A 19,733-nucleotide genomic window follows, 5' to 3' on the forward strand; every position below is an offset into this window, starting at 1 on the left:
GAAGTTCTAAGAGGTAATTTGGTGAAAAAGAAGAAATTGCTGGTTAGGGATGAAGAAATCTAACTGCTCAGAGACTCTCAAATTCCTCAAACTCTTCCACAATGCCATAGAAATGGAAGATCACAGAACGTGAAATTTGAACTGGGTGATAAGGTCTCATCCAGAGAGAGTGTGGTGGAGGTAAGTGAAGGCAGTCAGAAATCAAGGGTTTTAGGGGGTGCTCATCAGTGTGATAGTCGGTTATGTACCTTGTCCTCCAAACTCTCAGTCTGCCCGCCTCATTTAGAGATGGAAGGACCATAAGCTTTCTGTCAACAGAGCCCTTATTGGCTCTGTCAATAAAAAGCTTCCATTGAAGGCCCAAGTGGAGAAGATGCTGATGGAGGAACGGTATTACACCACCTGCCCTATTTAGGGTGGGCAGTGTGATGTACTTTTTTCTGTTCATCAACACCAGGAACAATGTGGTGGTGAGAAACAGAAAAGAAACACTAAGGATCACACACCCTGTGAGAAAAAGTCTTTGGTTATGAGGGACCATTCTCTTTTTTTTGTTTTTTAAGAAACAGACTCCAATTTTAGGAGTCTGGTTTTCAAAGCAAAAATGTTAAAATTATGGTGGACAGTCATCAAAACCAATGGCAACCATCCACAAATCTTTTGTATTTTGAAGGGAGCCGACATGACAGTGGTTCCTTTCAATGTACTGGAATGACCAGCAGTGATATCTAAATTTGGTGGATGGTAGTTCATCAGGTTGACGGATGTAATGCCCTTCACCATCCTGACGGATGAAGTAGTGTCTCCCAAATTCTAAATCAGGCCTATGTATTCTAACATATGGTAGTAAGATCATCCAATTTCACAGATTTTTTCTCAATTTACTAAACATACACATATTCCCAATCTGCAATTGTGTGTATATTCTTTACATATCAATTTTTTTAAGATTTATACTTATAAAGTATTTTATTGGTATTTCTCTTTTTTTTATTTTATTGTTAGTGTTTCTTACATTTGTGTAATGGAGAGGTGTGTACTATCTCCAGTGTAGAATTCTGTGATTACAATCATATGACTTGAAGAGAATGTTGTGATATAAATGCTGGAGGTTGGGAAAGGGAGATGCATAAAGGAGGCTGCGGTGCTGGATATTGTGGCTCATAAGCTTCTGAACATTTCTATCTACAAAGTGTTTCTGTCTTATATTCTTACACGGGATCCTAGCATTAGCCCCTCCCTGCTCCCTCAATAAGACCCCATCAGCGATAAAACTATATCAGGTACCAGTGAGTGGATGGGGTTAGACACATAAATCAGCTTCTGAAGAAAAATCCTAGTGGGATGAATTATGACTGCCGCCCTGGGGACAGCATAAGGTGCAGAAGGAAACTATACCTGGCTTGAAATAATTAAACTTCAGTGAAGGATTACAAGTTAGATAGCTGACAACTTTTATACATAATAAGTACAGAATGTACTAATGGGATGGGGATGTGTGAATAAATATGATTGAGGTTTACCTAAAATTTGCCTGGATTTATATGTTATCAGATGAGTTGTTCACAATAACAGTGATCATTATTGTTAATATAATTTGTAAATAATCATATAATTGTAAAATACCATTTATTGTGTGTGCGTTCTGATTTGGGAGTACTCTGGCAGGGCTCCACATTTTCATTACCTGCAGATAGGAGATTCTATACCATGTTTTTCTGACTCCTAAAACTCCCTGTATAATGGAGAATAATTCACTAGCGAGAGAGAGAGACTCCTATAAGATCCTCTATTAAACAAAAAGATCACATTTCCTTTCAAAGGTAAGGGATTTACTGGCATGGCACACAATAATATTGGGATGAACAGAACTGTATCCTCTTTGTTTTCATTCACATTTCATTCTCTTCTATCCTCCTAGCCCTAAGCATGGAAATTATAGTCAGCAGTAGGCTTAATGCAGAAGTGCAACATAGGACAGAGGACAATAGCTCACCATAAAAAGATTCACTTCCAGCTCCCGCTTGAGAATCAGTGTGCTGGGGTCCTGTAGCAGGAGGCTGACCGCTTGTGCGTCTTCCATTTCCGCTTGTCCCAATGGCAGAGAAGCAACATCTTGAAGGTGTTGCGGAAGGAGGTGTTGCAAAGGGCATAACACATGGGGTTGACAGTGCTGTTAACATAGCAGAGCCAGTAGCCCAGCTCCCAGAGAGTATTCGGCACACATTCTTCTTGACAGAAAGTGGACACAAGTACCATGATGTTGTAGGGGGTCCAGGTAATAATGAAGGCCAGCAGGATTGCACTGAGGGTTTTGGCTGCCTTCTTTTCCTTGATCAGGGAGATGCTCTTTCGTTTATTGATCTGGTTTTTGGTAATTGGTGCCTGTGCTTTGGGTGCCACCCTATCTTTTATAGCAGTAGAGTTCAAGGTGAGTGGCTTTTGTTTCATTGGGTGTTTGTTGGCCCTGGCACTGCTGGTTTTTGGTGTGGTCCCCGTTGGGACATCACAGGTATTGTTTCTGCATGTGTTGTTGGAGGAATTCATCAATATGGCCCTACCCTGCCTGGGGCTCTCTTTATCCAAAGTTTCACTAGACCCGTCGGAGCTGGCTGAATTGGGTGAGCGCACCACTGAGTTGATCATGGGCAACTTGATTACAACTGAGCAGATGCTCTTCATTTCAAATGGCTGGTCCTCTCCCTCTGAAGAGGTTAAGGAGTCAGCAGATCCACCCTCTTCAGTGTTATTCCAGCTACCATTGCTGCTGTTCTCGTGGTAAGTTTTCTGAGCCAACTGGCTTTGTTTCCAGTTGGGAAAGCAGCAAACCCTCGGCCTTTGTAGTGTGGCGGCTGGTGTCTCCACTGCCTGAGACTGATCAGAGCTGCTTGTACTTCTAAAACTGTTCATGGTTGGCTGAACCATGTTGGCTGTGTCCGAGCCCTGTAGAGCTGCAAGCTCCTTGGTACGATTTTCAGTTTCCCGGTAGATCCTCCAGTAAAGTATCGACATTATAGTGACTGGCAGGTAGAATGCAGCAATGGCAGTGCCAAATGTAATGGTGGGCTCTGACAGGAACTGAATGTAACACTTTCCTGGGCCAACTGTTCGCTCTCCTTGGATGTATTGCCAGAACAAGATGGCAGGTGCCCACAAGACAAAAGAGATGGTCCACGCCATACCAATCATAATGGCCGCCCTCTTCGGAGTCCTTTTTGCTCTGTAAGTAAGAGGCCGTGTGATAGAGAAGTAACGATCAAAACTGATGACCAAGAGGTTCATGACGGAGGCATTACTGGCCACATAGTCCAAAGCAAGATAAAGGTCACAGAATACACTCCCCAAAGGCCAGTACCCCATGATAATATACATAGTGTAGAGGTTCATGGAAAGGGCTCCAATGATAAGATCAGCACAGGCCAGGCTCAGCAGGAAGTAGTTGTTCACTGTTTTCAAATCGCTGTTGACCTTAAAGGCCATCATCACCATCAGGTTACCCACAATGGTGACCAAGGAGAGAATACCAGTTGTCAAAACAATCAGGACCACCTCCCAGATGGCATGGCCTCCAAGTGGATCTGGTGGGTCTGTGGCATTTGGGGCAACTGAAACATTCATGGTGGGAGGCCAGGTGCTCTTGAGGTTGTGTTCTAAGAAGCCATCCTGATGTAAAAGCCACATGGAGTTCCGGCTCACAGGTCTTCTTTGGGCTGGAATTAGGGGCCAGAAATAAGCTGAGTTCCTCAGCCTGATGATGTCACCTGGAGAAGGAGGAGACAAAAGGTGAGTTAGTCAAAACTTGTTGATGACATACTAATAACTCAGTAAATCACAATTTCTCTGTGTTATTTATGCCAGCTTTGTAAAATGACCTTTTTACCATACAACTCATACCGTCATCATCTCTGAGACAGTAGGTTCCAAATTAGATGGGAAAATCAGAACACAGCATAGGAAACTTAACGCCTGAAACAAATGACATGATAATGTTTATTGTTTAAAAGTATAGATTGTGCTTGTTCTAAACCAGTGTTTTCAATGCAAAGAAAGCCCAAATTTGGAAATAGAGGATTTTGAGCGACCATGACAAAGAAGGTTTTTTGGGCATTATAAGCCCACTTTGCATTTTGGACTTGTTCATACATAAATCAAGAGGATGTTTTGAAGATAGCCCACAGCACACTAGAAAGGAAATTAAAAAGCAGTAAGACACTGGTCCTTAGAAGAAAATTTACGACTGCTTGTTGTACCCACAAAATGAGAGGGAAAGGCCCTCCTTTATAATAGGTATGACTGGTAGCCACTGAACACAACTGATTGGAGATGTTCATAGTACACAGCAGAGGGGGAGGAAAAGGGGGTGGAGAGAGAGCAAGACAGAGAGAGAAATAGAGAGAGAATATAAGTCAGTCCTGCTTTGTCATCCAATAGCATAGGCTTGAAGGCTTGAGATAGTAGGGGCTAAACCACAATGGGAAAATAGTGAGACTACAAATTCACTATGCTTAGTGTTGTTAGTTGGATTTTAGTTCATGTAGCCACCATGATTTTGTCCCTTTACTAAACTGAAAGCGATAGGATTCCTGTTTCTTCATACTTCTTATCTCCATGTTAAACATACAACATATTATCAATGCAGGTTCCAGACAAGAAAAGTGCAGAGTTGGACATAAGACTGTCTGAAAGTTATATGGAATCAGGTAATGTGAAGAAGAAACAGTAATTAAATCGGTGTGGGTCAGTATTGTGAGTAGGTGTAAAGAAGAGAACTGGGGTAGGAGTATCACAGAGGTTTCAGTGATTGTGTCAAGCAGAGCTGTTTCCATGATATCAGCAGTGTTCATAATTTACCCCCATACAGAAGTTACGCAGTGAAACAGATGTGTGTACAAATACAATAATCCTATGCCTCCTTGTGGGAAACGGGCACCTTGTTGCAATACCCCCCCCCCCACTTTTTGCCTGGTTTCTGAATACAACTTGGACTGGAGTGCACTGGGATCCTGCTAACCAGGTTCCCAGTACCAGTGTTCTCTCCCTGAAACATTGTAAAAGTAATTGTATTTTAGGAGTAGGCCCCTGAGGGCAGCAGTACTGATTGTGTCATCCTCAAGGGCCCTGAACCCAGATGCACCCAGCACTGCCATTGCAGGCTGAATGTGCTGGGGCAAACCTAAAAAGGCAAACTCGATATGGCATACTCCTTGTGTGCCCCGTTCACCATACACTGCATTTACTATGGGTAAGTCACCCCTCTGGCAGGCCTTATAGTCCTAAGGCAGGGTGCTCCATATTATATGTGAGGGCATATTTGCATGAGCAATATGCCCCCACTGTGTCCTTTCCAAGCCTGGGACATAGTGAGTGAACAGAGCAACCATTTTAATGTATGTGCTGGCCTCTGGTGAACAACAGTTTCCCAGCTGCATAATGGCTATTCTGAATCCTGGGTTGTTTGGTATAAAACAACTCAGAATGATAAATCCAAACTGGAACCAGTACTGGATTTATTATAAAGAGTACCCAGGGGTCACCATAGATGTGCCCCCCCCTGCAAAAACTAACTATCCTGGCATTGTTGCTGACTGCTCCAGCCAGCCTGCCACATCCAGACAGCCAATATACAAACCTGGGGGAGAGCCCCGTCTCTCTTGTTTGGAAAACAATGCCCTTCCTGAGTAGAGGAGCTAACACCCCCTCCCTCAGGAATGTGCACTGCCCTTGGCAGTGAGCTTCAAAGGGATACCACCCTTGAAACTCGATCCCCAGGCCTGCTGCTAGCAGCAGATGGCCTCACACTATGCAAACCCCCACGTTTGGATGTAGCAAAGGTGGGAAACCACACAAAGGGTAGGAGTGGCCTTACCTAGCATGCAACACCCCTAAGGTGTTGCCTGCGAAGTGGACCTTCAAATTCAGTTTCCTCCATCTTGGAATGGAAGAAAATAGCCAATCAGGTTTAGGGAAGTGACCCTTCCCACAGGAAGTGGTCACTGTAGTTCTTGTAGCCACCCAAGGGTAAGTGTCCCATTGGACACTACTAGGTTCCCCCTAAAACGCCCACTAAATTCAATATTTAGTGGGCTCCACTTGACCAAGAATTTGGATTTGAAAAGACAAAGAAGTCCAGCACCAAAGAAGATAACTATTGTGAATCCTAGTTCGTTTGAATGGTTTACAGGAGCTAGCTTAGCCTTTGGCTTGCAGACTCGTGCCCCCTTCACCTAGTGACTTTTACCCTACTTAGCTTGCTCTGTTTTAGCTCATTTATTTAACTAAATCGTTTAGGATGGCTGCCTTAATTTTAGTTAGGCCCATGTTTTAGTTTGCGTTATCAGTGCCACCACGCTAAGGCGTCAATATCAAAGGACAAAGATAAACAAACTGTAGGTGTTCACTTGAGGTACTTTCCCTCTTCACGCTTTCGAGGGAATTGTTTATATAAATTACCGTCCCATGCATGCCTTGTTATCCAATGTTTGGGAACCGACCTTCGTCTGTGGTCCAAGCAGATCTGTATAAATACTCCTCACTTAAACAGATAGTCAGAGGGATTCCCACCAGATGCCATCGCTGCTATTGATGCTGCACGTCGCCTTGACACTGACCCAGTCTTTGTGTTTCTATGGAGTTTGAGCTAGAGACTTCATTCCAAGGTAACAAGGGTTGGGGGGCTCGTCTCATGGACATGGCATTGACAGATTGAGGTTTAACATACCTAGCTCTCTTTTAGGTTAGAGATTAGACTCACTATGCTAGGGAATTAGGACATATCACATACTTTCTGTCTTTCTATGTTATTGCAAGATGGCTGGGGTCTTTGTATTAATGACTCTTGTTTTTACCATTCTGTTTCTTGCATTGTTCACTATCCTAACCATTGCGGCCCATGCAACTTATCACAGATTGCAGTTTTGCTGAAATAAAACCTATTGAAACTTTATTACATCTTCTTCATTGCCTGTGTTTGATTGAAACATGGTGTTTATGTGAGAAAGGGGTAATCTCCGTTTAACCACAATGCTCCCTGAGATATCAGAGTACATGCGTAAAGGCTGCCATAAATCACTTTTTTACTGTCTGGGTTTCTGGTGAGATGCTGCTTGTGAGCCGGGAGGGTTGGGATGACAGTTGCGAGTTGTTGTAGGACAGGCATAGTCGCCTACAAACATAAGTACTGTCATCCGTGAATCAGCAGTCTTGCCTAGAACAAGAGTCCAACTACGACAGCACAGTGGACCTGCTGCACAAGAAAAGGTGCCAAACCCTGCCCGCCGCACCCAGGACCTTCAACTTCAGTTTCCTCCATCTGGGAATGGAAGAAAATAGCCAATCAGGTTTAGGGAAGTGACCCTTCCCACAGGAAGTGGTCACTGTAGTGGGTGTAGCCACCCAAGGGTAAGTGTCCCAATGGACACTACAAGGTTCCCCCTAAAACGCCCACTAAATTCAGTATTTAGTGGGCTCCCCTAGACCAAGAAATCAGATTTGAAAAGACAATGAAGACCAGCACCAAAGAAGATCCAAAGCAAGAGAACTGTGGACCTGCTGCACAAGAAAAGGCGCCAAACCCTGCCTGCTGCACCCAGGACCCAAACATTGCTGCTGCCGAAAAGCTGGACACTGGACCGACCCCAAAAATCCCAGGGGACCTCCAACTTCAAAAATCATCCCAGATCTCCTTTCTCAGTGGAGGCACCACTCAAGAACAAAGCAAGAACCAACAAGCCAGTGAGGGTCACTTCACTGACTGGCCAATATCTCCACAACCAGAAGCTGGCTGCCAGACCTGATGAAACACTGATGACCGCTGGGACGTGATCTACATGTGTGCCAAGTCTGGTGGTACTGCGCCCTCCAGTGGCTGAGTTACGCCAATACCCTGGGTACTGGTCAGCTGATGTTTGACAACCAGAAAACCAGCTCCCTCAGAGCTGGAAAAGGATTTGGAGGAAGCCCCAGTCTTGGGACTGCAGGAATACCATGGAGCTCCTGCCAGAGTGCCACAGTTGTCTTGTAAGCAGCCCTCAAAGAGACTCACCTCCAGCTCCAAAGGACTCAGTTGCACACAGCTCCTGGATCTCCAACCCGCCCTGCATCCAGCTGCCCTTCAACCAGGAACCAGCTGTGCTCCACAGGTCCCCAACCCCTTGCGACCTCATTAGCCCAAGAGGACCCCGAGGTACCGTCTTTAAATCTGCAAACCAGCTCCTTTTCCAAGTGGCCCCTCCAGGGGGACTTGTGCCTGTGCCAAGAGAATTTCCAACGCTATTCCCACCCGAACCGGAAGCCACCGGAGGCTCTCCAGCTGGCACAAGGTGCCCACCAACTGCTGCAACCATCCCGCAAAAAAAAGAGACTGGTAACTCAACTGTACGATTTGTAATGCATTTTTAAAAGTGACTGCCTATTGATTCAAATGGTGCGTAATTACGCACAGAAAGACTAACTTTATCAGAAATTTAAAAAGTCATATCTCAAAAAGTACTTAACATATATTAAAGATCTTGGTCTTAAAAATTATATAAAAGTCTGAAGTATTTTTATAAATTCTGGTCTCGAGTTATTCATCGAGTGTGTGTGGTGCATGATTGGATTTATGAGTACAAAAAATGCTTAGCACATTTCCTGGATTAGCCTAACTGCTCAACCAGCTACCTTAAAAATTGGAGCATAGGTGGTCTAATTTTTACCTCTGGAAATCAACGTGTGGTTGCCTGGACTCCCTGCACAGTGTGCCTAGTTCTGCACACTACACAGAGGGCCAGCCTCCTACACACCTGCAGTCCAGCGTGCCTACAAACTGCTGTGGTAAACCTTTCTTTGATCTTTCCAGTCCCCACCCTTTGGCCCATATTTATCAATGTTTTACGTCACCGTTGCATCACGCAAAAGCCCACACACACTTTCTCCTCTCTCTGTTTTGAAAGACTTCAAAAATGTTGATTATTTTACAAAATATTGTGCTTGCTCTCACTTAGTACACCCATGAATCCGCATTCCTTTCCCTTTCCACCCCCCTTAATCCCCTCTCCTGCACCCAGCTTTTTGTACTATGTATTTTAACATTATTTGCCAGCCTGATTGTCAGGTAACCTACTGCTCCACCCCTCCCCCGATCTTACTGACCAAGGTACACCTCTGCACCTCCACCCATGGATTTTGGTGCATTACCAGATTTACCAAGACTGGTAAACCTAAGACTGCGTCAAAATGCTATGCCTTCCCAGGGGAGACGCAATGAGGAGAAATATATTTTTTCTAATTGTTTCCTCTTTCTAAGTGGGCTGCATTCTGCAGTACACTCAGAAAGAGGAAAATGCCTCTGAGGATTATGTAAAATCCTAACTACAATGCAGGCACCGTTGCACAACGGCACAAAGGTGCCTGCGTTGATGCAAGGCAGCACATTGTACACCAGCCCAAGGAGAGGACCAGAATGTGCCATATAATGTTAAATATGGAGCATTTCTGTCCTCTCCCTTTCATGCAGGGCAGCCAGGCGTCTTTCTGCGTGGCATGAAACCTTGATTAGTCGGTCCCTGTGTGTGTAAAATACTATTCCATAATTATATGCAATTGTTCTCTATAATTACCTAATAGCTGTAACCATTGGCTCACTGCGGTAAATGTTTTTGTAAATTCGGTTCTACATTTTTCCTGCTGCCAGCACGTTATATTTTGAAGCAGTGGCCAACACAACTGAAAAGGTGTGTTTGTATGCAGACTCCTAGTCCCATTCCCTGTCACACGTTTTTTTAATGATCAACATACGTTTACAACGATTTCCTTAACAAATAATGATCACTCACATACTAAAACCGACGCTCTTAGGGCCAGATGTAGCAAATAGATTGCGAGTCGCAAACGGCGAAAATCGACGTTTGCGAGGCGCAAATGCCTCTTTGCTATGTAGAAATGCATTTTGCGAGTCGGATCCGACTCGCAAAATGCATTCCCGACTCGCAAATAGGAAGGGGTGTTCCCTTCCTATTTGCGACTCGCAATGCTATGCAATTCCATTTGCGACCGCGAAAGCGGTCGCAAATGGAATCGCAGTTACCATCCACTTGAAGTGGATGGTAACCCAGTCGCAAACGGGAAGGGGTCCCTATGGGACCCCTTCCCCTTTGTGACTGGACAAAAAAATATTTTTTCAGAGCAGGCAGTGGTCGGAGGGACCACTACCTGCCCTGAAAAAATCCGAAACAAAAGGTTTCGTTTTTTTTTTCAAAGTGCAGCTCGTTTTCCTTTAAGGAAAACAGGCTGCACTTAGAAAAAAAAAGACTGCTTTATTAAAAAGCAGTCACGGACATGGTGGTCTGCTGTCTCCAGCAGGCCACCATCCCCGTGAGTGCCCCTACTCGCAATGGGGTCGCAAACTGCGACCCACCTCATTAATATGAATGAGGTGGGTCTTTGCGACCCCATTGCGAGTTGCAGAAGGTGTCTGAGACACCTTTCTGCAGTCCAAATTGCGACTTGCAATTTGCGAGTCGCAGGGACTCGCAAATTGCAAGTCACAATTTGGATTTTTCCTACATCTGGCCCTTAGTCAGCCATTCAGAAGTCGGCTAAACCTAGTTCGGCTGATTCAGAGCTCTGGTGATATTTGAGTGTATTATTGCATTGTGTTTTGAATGAATGTCTTACAGACCATCCTGTGGCAATGTCTTGAAATATTCTGACCCACAACAGGAAGCAAATTCGAGGCCAGTTGAATCACGACGTGAGTGAGGACCATATTGTGCAGTGAGGTTGACTACATTTTACCACAAGGAATGGACAATTATGCCGCAATTTAGGGCAAATTACGAACCAAATTATGTTGTAAAGGGATCCAGCTATTATAAAGACACACAGGTTTTTAATAAAGAAGAGTATATATATCCAACAGGGAGCACTTAAAATTTTATTCATCAATAGTGACTAATTTGGACTTGCATGCGTGGACGAGAGTGACTGACATTTTACTTTTACTGGCATTTCTAGAATATATACATTGCCTTAAACATATACAACTGAGGCCCATATTTATACTTTTTTTGCACCGCATTTGCGTCACTTTTTGACACAAAAGCGGCACAAACTTACAAAATACAATTATATTTTGTAAGTTTACACCGCTTTTGCTTCAAAACGTGACGCAAATGCTACACAAAAAAAGAAATATGGGCCTTAGTACTCAGCAGAAAACAATAGTCTACATACATACATCTAAAAAATATGTGCCCGGGGCATTCTTGAAACTGGCAGCTTGATTCCCAAGCTCTAAGTAGTGGCTTCCCAAAAGGTGTTTGCTGTGTAAAAGAGCACACAGGGGATCAACCCGCGGACTCGCTCTGGATTGACAGTTGCACCACAGAAGGCCCCACTCACCTGCCTTCTCCTGGGGTACTGTAGAGTCTTGGACCTCAGGCCCCAATTCAGCATAGTGAGGTTACAGACCCATGGTCACTGCACATGTAACTGGCCCAGGGCACATGCGCCCGGCTCCTTTTATTGGCAGGGTCACCTGACCAGTAAAGATGTGATGGATGGTTGTGGTGTGAATATGACAGGCCAGACCTCGGGGAGTGGCTGGCAAACTAGTATAAGGCCAAACACGCGGACATGTCCAGCAGGACACTATATCCCTCCCAAACTTTATGGAAAGAAAAACAAACAAGTCCAACCTGTGGGAAAGAATGAACAATAAAGTAAAATACCACTGAGACTCTTCAGGCAGTCACCAGGACATGATGAGTGGACAGGTGCCGCTGGGAGCACCTTGCATCACGGCACGCATCCGTAGTTTAACCAGATGACTCTGGGCACAAAATCCAGTGCAGATGGTGTGTGGATCTCTCAATCACATGTCTGTGGGGTTTCAGTCCACCTGAGCAATGTTGTTTTGGCCCACCTGATCTTACAGTGTTGGAGTCTATTTACATAGTTCAACTTGGGGGTGCATCAAGAGCAATGGTGGAGTCCGCTACAGTGATTTCTTTGAAGGTGCCCTGGCTCCCTGAAAGGCAAACCCTCAAAGACAGGGATGATGGTGCGGTGGTAGGACATCTCCCTCTGAGACTTCGGTGCTTTCCGGAAACTATTGTTAGAGCAGCTTTAGACTCATCTCTTGTGCCGAGATCCCTCATGTAGGAATTCTCTTGAGGCCCTTTTTGCTGGGTTGTCACGGGCTGCGTGGGCTGTGTATTTGGCCTCTAGTAGGCTGCATGAACTGGTCGCTGCAAAACTCCCAAGATGGTCACATCCAAATCCCTTATGTAACCACAAAGGTAGGTGATACAATGGTTGGGTGTGCTCTCTTCAGCAGAGCTCAGGTGTATGTGGGGTCTAACAGATGGTCCCTGGGTGATGAGTCTCCCATGGCTCCAGAAACGCCTCATTGGTCACTGGATGTTTCGCAGGCAGAAGGCTCCACTCTGGTGATACAATGCTCCGTAGATGGTTGTTCTGGTGATACACATGGTAAAGATGACAATTTTACCATTTGACAACTTGTTCTGCAGGTGGCAATGCCTTTCTTGGAGTGAGGATGGCTGAAGGGACTTTGTGGCCACTTGTGGTTCTTCTACTTCTTCTTTGACATGTGCAGTCGCTAGCAGGGATGCCATCTATCTCAAGCAGCCGGTGACAGGCGTCTGAATGGTTGCAATGTGAAGCGTGGGGCAGCTAAGCGGCTCACGCACTCCGCCGGCTTACTTTCGGTACTCCCTCTCTGCTAACTCCAGTGAGGTCGCTGTACCCCGTGGCTGGCTTGTGTTGAAGAACATCCAATACCAGTAGTGCCAAAGTCCTTGGTCTTGTCGCTCTTCTTCCTTTCTCCTGCGCACCTTTCTCTCCTCTTCTTTCTTCTTCTTTGCGATGTGGCAACGTGCCACACTTTCGCTCACCAATGTTTTTTTGCGACATGGCGTTGGGCGATGCTCTCCACTCTTTCGACCAGGCCTCTCACTGTGATGTTCTCTTCACAGGGAACTCCCTGGCTGTGTCCTGTTTATAGGATTGTTTCTCTTTTCCTCTTTCTTCTGAGCAGACCTGTCACTGTGATGCTGTCTTCACTGGGACCTCCCTGGTCCCGTCCTCTTCATAGGACTGTTTCTCTTCTTCCCTGCGGATCTCTCTCAGCTCCTGTCAGACTTGACTCTTCGCTTTCTCGTGGACCTCTCACAGGTCCTGTCCTGTCGGTAAGACTTGACTTTTCGCTTTCTCATGGACCTCTCACAGGTCCTGTCCTGTCTGGAGGACTTGATTCTTCAGTTTCTTGTGGACCTCTCACAGGTCCAGTCCCTTCCTCAGGGATCTTCTTCGTGCTCCAATCTCTGGATGGAGGGTCACCTTTCTTCCATCTTCTCTTCTTCTCTTGACGGCATAGTGCTTGTGCCTCGAGGCAACGCTATTGCAGCACTTGGTCTTTCCTATGTGTAGGCATGCTTGGCACGGTCTGTCACTCTGTCCGACATGCTCAATGACAGGCCAAATTTGCTCATACTGTGCTGGGTGTGGCCAACTGGTGTGGCCTTCTTCATTCAACATTCTTTCTAGTTCTCTGATGGGCTTCCTATTCAGGGCTCCTGGCCATGCTGTTCAATTTCCAGGTGCAGCCCTCTGCACACCTCTAATCTTGTGCTCTTGTTCTCTCACTTTTTGCCGGGTGCATTGTTGTGAGCTGGTGCCCCATCAGGCAGTGGTCGGGCTAGTAACTAATCTCTTGGAGGGTGCCCTCTGCTGGTGCCTTGTGTGTTTGCACTTCGTGCTTGCAGTGGTAGCTGTTCACAAGGGGGAGGGTGCAGCACTGTCTTCTTGATTGCAGTGACAGGAGACAGGGGTTGCATAGCTCTCACTTCTCTCATTTGGGAATTTTTTGCTTCACCGTGTGTGGCCTCCTCTCTCTGGCCCATATTTATTCAGCTTTTTTATTGCTGTAATTCAAATGTTCTGTGCGGTCCCACAAACCACCGCCAAGTGCTGTTACAGTTACTTCAAACATGAGCTGCTGCACCCTTACTGATGCTACGGGTCATGATACCTTTTCTTTACTGTGCTGCTTGGGACTTGTCCCCCTTCTCTTTGCTGGAGGCTGCCTTATTAGGCTTTGCTACTTTGAGCTGAGCTGCCTGTGGCTTCACTCCCTTGACTTGCATTGAACTCGTGAGAGCCTTCTTAGCTGAGGGCTATCTCTCTGCAGAGGTCCACAGTCTCTCCCCTTCAATTGATAAACAGACCACCGGGGTGTGTGGCTTGCTCTTGACAGCTTCTTGGTATGGTGGCCTGTTGCCACTAAAGGGAGTGTGCTTGACATGCAGCAGGACTTATCTCCTCCTTGTTGTTTGTGCCAATGCAGGCGGTGTTTGCAGCACAGCAAGTTTCTAATTTTACCAGTCTGACTACTTTACAGCCCACCTCCCCCCCCGGGTGGGTGCCATGCAGCAAAATACCACTAGATGGGGCTGTGGTCACTTCAGGAGATCACAGCAACTTCACTCAACTGGAGGCCTTGCAGTTCTTGTACAGCACTGTGCAGACAGGTCCTGGGGTGAGTGTTGACTGGTGCACTCATCGGTTCCTCTCTCATCAGGGCACTACTGGTGCTGTGATTGCAGCGTAAGAGGCAGACCAGTCTCTGTGCACGGGCAGTGGTGTCAGCCCTGAGTGGCTGCCAAACTAGCATAAAGCCAAACACTAGAACGTGTCCAGCCGGACACTACAGGCGCCACCATCTGCTTCTACCTGATAGAGACTACGAGGCAGCACTGCCGCCTTCGCTGAAGAGTTGCACTGTCCCAAGGCTTGGACTTCTCAGTGCAACCAGGAATGCCTGTCACTGGGCTGGTGCTGGCGATGAGAGGTTTTGGATAGTAGGGCTCCTGCACTGTGGTCCTTGGTGTGCTGGGTTTATCCCCTGGGCCCGGCCTGGGATGGTTGGATTGGGGCCTGTTGAGGCTGCACCCATTATCAAGTGCCTGATATACCTCCTTGCTCTTGGGCACCAGCTGATCAGATTGCAATCTGCTTCCCTCTGCTCCGGTTGTCAAACACTGTGTGTTTGTGGGTGGCGGGGGGCACTGTACTGTACCCTGAGCACTGAAGGACATTACACCGTGGGCCCCTGATTCACTGTGAACAGACCGGGGCCTGTAAAGACCTGACTCGCTATAGGACAGCTAGTACCAGATTGATCGTGGCACAGGAGCAGCAATGGAGGTGAGACCCTGTGTGACTTCTAGCAGGAGTTGCTCCCCAGACGGCTGCCTCACGATTATATGGAAAGTTCGTTCGTGGGCCATGCATTTGCTTTGTGACGGCTATCCCCCCTAAAGTGAGTGGAGTATTCGTGTTGCATGATATCCCTCATACAGGCCCTGGGGTGTGGCAGAAGAGTGGGGTACTTTTGTTCAGTGTGGCTGTTGCTCCTTTAGGGATAGGGGATACCCCTTGGGTATGATGGATTACAGCCATTAGTATCTTTGATATGGCATGCCGCCTATGTGCTGTGTAGGCCCAACGATTTAGAGTTTTGACTAGGGCACATGTGACCAGTTTGAAAGGAGAATCCAGTATTTGAGTGTAGCCTGTTACTAGTAGGAGGATAATCATGGCCAAGCCGGACAACAGGCAGTACAAATTACAATTTGAAGAGATGCAGGGTGAATACTGAGCCAAGGAGCAACAATCACCTTCATCGGCATTGCCAGACAGTGATATGCCAGCTCTCCTCCTAGATATAAAGGGAAGCTTGTACGCCGTTGATAGTAAAAAAGGACACACTGACACATCGGAAGGATTTAAGGAGAGAGTTGACAAACATGAAACACGTATAACTGAAGGAGAAACTAGAATCTCAGATGTGAAGGACGCACTACAACAGTTGGCCGAGACCTTATCTCGGATCACATGCAAGCTCCAAGCTGTACATTCTAAGAATGAAGACCTGAAAGTCTGATCCCACCTCAATAATATTTAAATAATGGGATTATCTCAATTGTCCAACCTGAAGCAGTTTGTGGAGCACCTTTTGGAGTCTCTATTTGCTCATGATGCCTTCTCCACTGTATTCATTGTAGAGTGCTTCCACCGTTCTCGGGCTCCTAAACAGAAGCCGGGCCAAAATCCAAGGCCCATTATAGTGAAGTTCCTTTACTACAGGGATAGAGATCAAGTCCTCCGACTTAATAGAATCATGCCTGATCTCAATTTTGTGGATGCATCTGTTGCTTTCTAGCTAGACTTTATGCCACTGGTGCAGGAAGCATGAAAGGTCTTTAGGAAGCCAATAAAAGTATTTGCAAAAAGCTGTGAAATATTTTATGCTATTCTTGTCTTGCTCACATATTGAATCTAAATCTTATTTCTGTACACTGCTTGAGGAGTTCATTAACTGTCACCTTCAGCGGAGAGGTGCCTATGGGTCCTTGGCTTTTCCAAACGAGGTACTGCCCATGGAGAATCCAATTTAAGTCACAATGACTGATTGGGGAGCTCTCTAGTTTTTGTTCATTTACTTTTACCACCTTACTGTATAACAGTACAGTTGCTAAATTTCAGATGCTGGGAAGATTGAAGAGTAAGTGGGGCTGCAGTGTTGCTTGTAATCATACGGAGATGAGGGCATCGGTGAGCCCTCTTAATAGCTCACCCTAGCGTTGTCACTGGACACTGCTCTTTATTTGTCTTGGCCTTGAACTACTGTAGCCTGACTGATTGACATCCCAGATCTGACAAGTACTGTCTGGTGGACTACATGCTTAAGTGAAAGCTCTTAACAAACTTATATGCTCTTATATGTCATCCCAGGTGTTTTACAGTTCCTTGACCTTTTCATCAATCCATGTGGAACTATCCAATATTGGAATAACAGAAAAGGACACTGTCCCAGGGCTGGCTTGTGCTCCAAGGCACCCCTTGCATGGTTGTATGTGTAGCATTCATGAGTAATGCTGTAATGGGGTTGTTCTTTTGGTTTTTATGATTATTGGACATTCAGTGATGCTTGGGGTTGGTGTGGGTGGTGGGTGGGAGGTTTGGTTTGTTATGCAACTTTTCTGATCATAAACATTGTTCTGACATCGGGGTATTTCTTTACTGCTATTTGGGATTACGCTCTATCAGTTTGCTGTTACTTAGGCTTGTACCTGTACCACCTGTACTGACTCTTAATAACTACCATGGTTCAATTCATTAGCTGAAGCATAAGAAGTCTCAACAAACCTCGCAAGGTTGGACAAGTATTGGCCTACCTCGAAAGTCAAAACATTGAGCCTGCTGTATTGCAGGGGACCCATGTGGCCCCAACGACAGGGCCAAAATTTGCAACTGCCTGGGGCTCGCATTGCTTTACTTTCTTGAAGTCCTGAGTGCACGATCTTCTTTGCTTTTGTTTGGATTGATTTCATTACTACTGGTCTGCTCTTGCCGGCTTTCGTGCCACCCCTCACGGGCCGTTCTGAGCCCGGAATGAGCATTCGGATTACTGCATTGATGGAGGGCTCTCCTTTGGTCGGCCGCCATTAAGGACGGACTTTGATTTTGGACATTTGGATGTCCTTCATATCGACGGACTGATGGCCGTAGGTATCGTCACCCGGGTCTGAGTGACGTGATACCTTGCTATTTCATTACGGAGTTCTTGTATACATGTGGAGGTGTTTGCCGGAGCTGCTGGCCGGCGTTCCGGATCGTTACTTAGATTGTGACCGGGAAACGCAATACTTGGACACAGGTCCTCCCTTTTCTGTGCTTGTGGAGGTGGACTATCTAGTGCCAGGGCCGATTGAAAGCATCGAAGGTATGTTGATGCAATTTTGAAGGCTTCTGTTGGTGACGGCGTTTCCCCTCGGATTACAAAGATACAAAGATTTAATTATTTTCTTTATTGTGGACCGTCGTGATTGCGATATTGATCGAGCTCGTCAAATACAAACAATATAGAGTCCGTCCTTTTTAGTGGCAAGGGGAACTGGGTATTTTACCTGGGGGACTTCAGAAACGTTTTGTGGACACAGTGTGGGGAATCTATATATTCTTTTTATTTCTTTTTTCCCCTTTTTTCTGCGTTGACATTTCTTTTTTTGAATACTATTTTCAAGGGTTTTCTTGCCTCTCACATAATGAATGATGATATTGATAATGAAAGAAAACTGGCTGCTCAGGTATTATTTGCTAAGACTTCAATTAAAAGGATATTTTCCTGGAAGGGAACAGGAGTGCAGTAACAATTTGAATACTTTGTTATACAAATTGGAAAAATCATGTAAATTGGAAATATCAAAATGGTGGGAAGCAACATCCCTACAGAACTATATTGACCAAGAAATGGTCCCAAGAGGCCTAAGAATTTTTAGTACACCTTCATATGATTCACCGAATCCTGAGATGTTAAAGGAATAGGCAGATAACTCGGCTGCTAGTTCAAAACATATGTTGGAAATTCTAATAAAATATGCATGGCGAGACAGAGAAACTCTATTATTTTGATATCAAAAGAATAAAGGATGACCTTGAAATAAGATCTGAAAAAGAGACCATTGCGATTCATTGTCATGGAGACAATGAATAATAGGTTGAGAAAATATGAAGATGATATTAAGGTTAAAAAACAACAAAAACTACATAGAGATATAGGAGACTATGAGAGTGGACGGATTCTGACCTTTAGCAGGAAATTTGATCATCTGTACAAACTTGCAACTATTCGACCTGTGATGGAGAGTCAGCCCTCAATCTCTGAAAGTGATCTAGAAAGTGCGAGGGAGACTGACACTCTGAGTTCTACAGAGAGTGAAATATCTAATTTTGAAGTAATGAATAAACCAGCAACTTTTTTAGACGAGTACCGCCTGTTACGACGTGGCAGGCAGGTTTACAAAAATCTGAGGGATGTAACATCGAAGAACAGAGGCAGGTCAACGGGTCGAAGAGGAAGACAGGGTGGAGCCAGAAGAGGCGAGAGAGACTCAGAAACCGTAACTAAAATAGATCCAAACATGGGGCAAGTGGGAAAAACAACAAGAAGCTGCAACATACAAGCATAATGGATATTGATATGGTGAATAAGACAATTGTCAATCTGTCGAATTATGTATTGATGGAAAATGATAAACTGACATTATATTTGGGTCTCTCTTTTTGCCCCACTGAACGTTTCAACTATGCTAAGACTCGGATTGATTTCTTTGCATGTATTAGAAAATTAAAATTTAAGAAATGGTTTGAACTTAAACACCAAAATCACATTGGGAAGAGTTTTGAATGTTCCAATAGTTCTGAGAGTCAGGATGTGTTGTGCATCAGTGACTCTCTAATAACTCTTCATGAGTTAGAGAACAATGAGTTAAAACAGGATGAAATTAAAGATTTGTATCGAACTTTGGATAATTTAGGCATTACATATGATCTTACTGTACCTTCGGGGTTTAAACCTACATCTACATTGTTTCCTAATATGAATCATATTAATATTGATACTTTTCATGACATGGTTGTTCAAAATCTTGTACAATATGGACATAGAACATGGTTTAAACCTAGACATAATCAGAATTTGACGTTAGATCAGAGGACCACTATTAAATTGCTGGCTGATGACAAAGATATTATCATATGTCCAGCCAATAAAGGTGGAAATATAGTACTTATGCATAGACAGATGTATATTGATGAGGTTATGCGTCAGTTAAATAACACCCATTTCTATATGACCATTACCAAAGAGACAAATGTGAATAGCATTG

The 19,733-nt window shown here is 45.0% G+C and overlaps 1 protein-coding gene across 2 annotated transcripts in view; it reads right to left on the reverse strand.

Annotated features, from left to right (window-relative positions):
• Window positions 1–19,733, reverse strand: part of CHRM1 (cholinergic receptor muscarinic 1) — a 316,212-nt gene that overhangs the window by 104,921 nt on the left and 191,558 nt on the right. For both annotated transcript variants that reach the window (XM_069208041.1, XM_069208043.1), the window contains one exon: window positions 1,997–3,761. In XM_069208041.1, the coding sequence (XP_069064142.1) occupies window positions 2,032–3,761 (1,730 nt within the window). In that variant the 3' untranslated portion in view covers window positions 1,997–2,031. The remainder of the gene's footprint in view (window positions 1–1,996; window positions 3,762–19,733) is intronic.

The sequence above is a fragment of the Pleurodeles waltl genome, chromosome 9, assembly GCF_031143425.1.
Source record: "Pleurodeles waltl isolate 20211129_DDA chromosome 9, aPleWal1.hap1.20221129, whole genome shotgun sequence".
Classification (NCBI taxonomy): Eukaryota; Metazoa; Chordata; class Amphibia; order Caudata; family Salamandridae; genus Pleurodeles; species Pleurodeles waltl.